The sequence below is a fragment of the Nematolebias whitei genome, chromosome 11, assembly GCF_014905685.2.
Source record: "Nematolebias whitei isolate Nwh7 chromosome 11, NemWhi1, whole genome shotgun sequence".
Taxonomy (NCBI): domain Eukaryota; kingdom Metazoa; phylum Chordata; class Actinopteri; order Cyprinodontiformes; family Rivulidae; genus Nematolebias; species Nematolebias whitei.
This window is the reverse complement of record NC_056508.1, coordinates 922,047-927,575: the sequence shown is the minus strand read 5'-3', so window position 1 is coordinate 927,575 and position 5,529 is coordinate 922,047. Positions and strand designations below refer to the sequence as shown.

General features: G+C 41.5%; 1 protein-coding gene across 1 annotated transcript in view; it reads right to left on the bottom strand.

Annotated features, from left to right (window-relative positions):
* Positions 1–3,751, bottom strand: part of LOC119416583 (laminin subunit alpha-5) — a 61,077-nt gene extending 57,326 nt beyond the window's left edge. Inside the window, exons 1-3 of the mRNA XM_037683773.1 lie at positions 3,473–3,751; positions 512–708; positions 315–431 (exon numbers count right to left, since the gene is read on the bottom strand). Of these exons, the coding sequence (XP_037539701.1) occupies positions 315–431; positions 512–708; positions 3,473–3,641 (483 nt within the window). The 5' untranslated portion in view covers positions 3,642–3,751. The remainder of the gene's footprint in view (positions 1–314; positions 432–511; positions 709–3,472) is intronic.
* Between the last annotated feature and the right edge of the window lie 1,778 nt (positions 3,752–5,529).

The following is a 5,529-nucleotide window of genomic DNA, read 5'->3' as shown; positions in this document are numbered from 1 at the left end:
CAGTCCCAAGCTTGAGTAAATGTTGAGGTCTGTGTCAGGAAGAGCATCCGTCATAAAACACTTTGACCAAAAGTAATGTGTGCGTTCTTGAAAGAGAAACCATACTGGATGGGACGAGGCCCAGGTTAACAATGAACCCAACTGGTGCTGTTGACAAACAGCGTGCCGGCGAAAATTGTGCTACTGTTAGTCAAAGATGACGAGGAGGGAAACGTGTCAGGAGACAGAGGGAGAAGAGGAAAGTGAAGAATGTAGGACTGAGGGTTGCAACTCTAAGAGAGGGTAGTGCTCGGTGTGTTGCTGTTGGTTCTGACCTCTTTAGAGTCCTGCAGCATGGACAGCACGTCATTGACCTGAGTCACATCATCTTCAGCCATGTTTAACAAGTCTTTGACCTCTTTCTGCTTCAGCAGCAGCTCTTCAATCCTCATCTGAGGGAATCGGAAACAACACGCATCAGCTGCCTTCTTCTTCTCACCCTCCTCTCTGTGCATTTCTCAGGTCTACTCACATTACTGTCCTCCAGAGTTTTCTCATTCAAGTTGTTGAGCTCTGCGGCTCTGGCAGCGTTGTTCACAGCTTCATTCAGAACTTCTCGAAGGTCCATCAGGTCAGAGTGGAGGTGTTCCAGGCGGTCTCTGATCTCCTTGGTTAGGTTTTGGCTTTCTGCATGAAGATTTGCCAACTCTTTGTGAACACGATCCAACACTGAAAACAGCCACAGACACACAATGGAATTTATTCAGATGTGCCTTCTATTTTACAGCAAGCAGAACTTGGTGCTTGTTACACAGACAGCAATCTTTAAATGGACTGTACTTATATAACGCCAAGACACATTATCCAGTTTTAAAGCTAGGATTAAGACTTTCCTTTTTGATAAATCCTATAGTTAGGCTCAGCTTGGGTTTCCTGAGCTGTCCCTTAGTTCTGCTGCTATAGGCTTAGACTGCTGGAGGACAAACTGACCACACTTTTCACTCTGCTGCTGTCTTTACTTACTCTGCTCAACGGACTCATGTTCATGTTTGTGCTGATGTTCGACGTAATGTTTTTATGTTATGAGTGCTTGGTGTATATTTAGTTGATGTTTTTCTTAGTTCATATCTTAGATGTTATTTAGGGATGCACCGATCCACTTTTTTTACTTCAGATCCGATTCCGATACCTAAATCTAAATATCGGTCGATACCGATCCAGTTCCGATATCATGATCATTGATTTTACATGAGGCTGTAATAATCTCCTCTCAAGTACAATTTGTACAAATATATGCATGCATGTCCAAAAAGGCAACTTGAAGTAAGTTTTATTAATGTTGGATAAGTTTTCAAGTTAGAATTAAATTCTAACACAAAACATGTTTTTTTTTATTCCTAGCTTTAAAGTGGATATTAAAGTGATTAATTTAAGTGATTGTTTAAAGTTGTTTTATATTTTTTTAAGTATAGGGCAGATATAATAATTTTTTCTTCTTTCTGAACTCTTTTCATTCAATGTTTTCTTTTTGATGATTTTTTTTTAAATTTTGTTTATTTTAAATGAATGAATAAATTAATCAAATTAAATATTAAATGACTTTAAACATCTGCTAAGTTCATGGCATAAACCAACAGACATGTTCCTGTTTTTAGTATTTTACATCACTTTATAATGTAGCTGTTTTTGTTTTATTATATATAATTTTCTTGTAATTTTCAAATCATGTTTTTTATGATTGTCTACTGTTGTACTGATAAATATCTCCTGGAGGGTAAACTAGATCTTGACTGCAAGTATCAAACTGTGAAATCCTTCATTTTCTACAACTGATAGTGGTTGGTCATTAATTATGATGAAGTTTAGCAACTTCTCTGTAAACATTTGAGCTCCGTGGTTTCAGCGACGTCTTCTTCTTGTTCAGTCCGTAGCAGCAGCCTGATTTGTGGCAGCCGTGCTCAGTCTGTTCCTCCTCAGAGACGGGCAGACTGAGCGAGGCAGATTGGACGCGGCTGGCCGGGGTCGAGTCGCCTGTTGTGGGTTGAGCAAAGAGCAGCGCCCTGTTGAAGCCCCGGAGCTCGAATGTCCAACATAAAACTAACTTTACCGTGGTTTAATGTGGCGCGGTGGCTCTGCAGACAGTGCACGTTGCTGTCTTGTTTTGTGTGTTTAGTGTAAAATACTTCCACACAGCGACATGTTTAGATGAAAAGTTGGTTAGCTGTTAGCCACAGTGCTGCTAACTCAGTCCTCACCTTTGTGTCTGCTGCAAACTATGAACTGGATTTCCTGAATGTGAGGCGGGTCTTATTACTCTGGGTTCATGAGACACGCCTCCGTTCAGGAAATCCATTCCATAGTTTGAAGCCAACATGCATCATGGATCAGAAATATCCGATACATAAATTATGCTGGTATCGGAGGCCGATACCGATACTGGATTGGATCAGCCCCATCCCTAATGTTTTACCGTTTTTATTTTACATTTTATTGTTGGATGTAACTGGGACACTGTGTACATAATTTCGCTCCACCATATGTACCACATGAGGTGCGAATGACAATAAAGAAACTCTGACTCTGTTTTGTATTTGTAATTATTTCTTCTATCCTTAACATGTGGTTTTGTCTTTCAGGTTCACCTGGACCTATATCTGGACCTGGACCTATATCTGGACCTGGACCTATACCTGGACCTACCATTCTGTGTTCGTCTGTCTCTCCTTCCTGTCCTCTCAACTAGTCGGTCAAAGCAGATGGTCTCTTGTCCTGAGCCTGGTTCTGCTGGAGGTTTCTTCCTGTTAAAGGGAGTTTTTTCTTTCCACTGTCTCCACTGTGCTCGCTCAGGATGGGAGACTGCATCAAAGCCAAGATTCAACTTGTCTGCTGGATTCTTAGATAGAGAACTTTACTAACTGGCTTTTATGTGAATGTTCCTGTAAAGTCCCTGAGACAACTTGGTTGTGATGTGGTGCTTTATAAATAAACTGAATTGAACTGAATAAGTCACAGGAAAGCCAAAATGATTATTAAGCTGCAAAAGTTGACTAGTCAACAAGTCGATTACACCTCTAGGGAATGACTCTTAGATACTACCACATGAAATTTGAGCCCTTTTAGGAACCTTTAGCTAGTCTTTTGTTAGTTTTGACTGTTGGCTAGCCTTTTGCTACATTATTTTAAACAGTTTTTTGCTTATACAATTATATTAAAAAATAGACTTAATTATGTCAATTTCTGTGTGTTTTTAAGGTCATTTGACTGTGGTGGCTGTAATGTCCATCCAATGAAAACATTCTGAGAGCTTCATGAAATGCCATCCAATGGTTCAAGGATATTTTGATAACTGTACATACACGCATGCACGCACACACACACAGTACAACCACTTCACTGCCAGTACTAACAAGTGCTCTGATACAATCTTTATATTTCCATGAACTGCAACAACTGTAAAGAAAATGTTTTGTGATGTTGTTTTTATCAAACTTACATTTCTCTGCTTCAGACTTCTCCTTGTCAGCCAGTTGTTTTTGTCGCACACAGCACTCAAGCCTCATTTCTCTGATCATGGCCTGCACGTCCCTCATCTTCGTCTCCCTCTCCTCCTCATCCTGCTCAGTCTCTGTTTCATTCAAAGACTGGTTGGTCAACAGCAGCATGGCTGTGAACAAATGTAAGAACAGTTTATCAACAATACATCCTGGGATAGTTTCTGGTTTCAGTCCTTACAACCCTGAACTTAAATGGATTTTGCACAAAATACTCCAGAATAATGAGTTAAATGAGGGGGAAAAAAACGTCCGTCCATCATCTTCTGCTTGTTCTGTCATGGGGGCAGCAGCTTGAACAGGGAGGCTCACACATCTCTCTCCACAGCCTCTTCCAGCTCTTCTGGGAGGATTCCAAGGTGTTTCCAGGACAACTGAGAGACATAGTCTCTCCAGTGTGTCCTGGGCCGTCCCCGGTGTCTCCTCCCAGTTGGACATGTCTGAAGCACCTCCTTAGGGAGGCGCCCAGGAAGCATTCTTACCAGATGCCCAAATCACCTCAACTGGTTCCTCTCGAAGTAGAGGAGCAGCGGTTCTACTCTGAGTCTCCTGGATAACTGAACTTCTCATCCTATCTCTAAGGGAGAGTCCAGATACCCTGCAGAGGAAACTCATTTTGACCACCTGTTTCTGGGATCTTGCTCTATCGGTCACTACCCAGACTTGGAAGCCATAGATGAGGGTAGAAAAGTAGACTGACCTGTAAACAGAGAGCTTTGCCTTACAACTCAGATCCCTCTTCACCACAATGGACCGGCACAGTCTACAATACTGCAGATGCTGCATCAGTCCGTCTGTTAATCTCACACTCCATTCTTCCCTTACTTGAGAACAAAACCCCGAGATACTTGAACTCCTCCACTTGAGGCAGAACCTCATCCCAAACCCAGACAGTGCAATCCACCCTTTTCTGACTGAGGACCATGGTCTCAGGGATAAGGATCAGCATCGCCAAATCTGAGAAAAAAACTTGCTTTAAATAAATTTCTAAAGTATACTAAAGTATACCCTTTTGATTTTTAAGTCCCAGCACAACAAAGTGAATGGTACGTCAGAGTGAAAAATGAAGAATTATCATCCAGGGCCAGCAGGTGGTCTTTTACAGTAAATAACTGGAAACTGAAGTGGATACACACTTAGTTTTTAATGTACACACAGACTTCATCTATACAAAGGCCCAACATTAGCTATGTTTACATGCGCAAAATTCTTTGACAGGATTGAAATGTTTTCAGATTAAATAATTCAAATGTGTTGTTTACATGGACACAATCTGTTCATGATGAGCGTTTACATGCAGCGGGCTTTGATCTGAACAGAAGTACTGACATGTGCAGAGTGGTAAACTCTCCTTATAAAAACCACAGAAGAAGAAGAAGTTCTACTTCCGGGATGAACGTAAACAAACTTGAGCACCCAAAATGGACTCACGACAGATTTTAATGATGGTGGAGACGTTGCTGCACTTCCTGACTGAGCTGCAGGTGATACAGATCATTTTGAGCTCTTTCAAGGTTTTCTTTTTTTTTTTTTTTCTCATTCAACCTTTATTTAAACAGATAAGTCACATTGAGCCTCGAAGACTCATTCACAAGTGAGACCTGTTTGGACAGATAATAAAAAGTGGAGAAAAATGACACAGATATCCTAACTGGGCCTTCCTGAAAGCAGAGAAGAAACCCACACAGGACTCCAGTCAGCCATCAGGTGAAAAGGAGGAACCCAGACCCAGACCAGTGGTCATTCCGTATGTTGAGGGAGTATCAGAGAAACTGAGACGTTTATTTTCTAAACATAACGTCCCAGTGGCTTTTAAACCCCAAAATACATTAAAGACTGGTTCATCCCAAAGATCCAGTCCCCCGGCACAAACAGAGTAATGTTGTGCATGTTGTTCAGTGTCAGGAGGGTGATCAGTCTTACATCGGGGAAACTAAACAGCCACTGGCCAAAAGGATGGCCCAGCACAGAAGATCAACATCATCAGGCCAGGACTCTG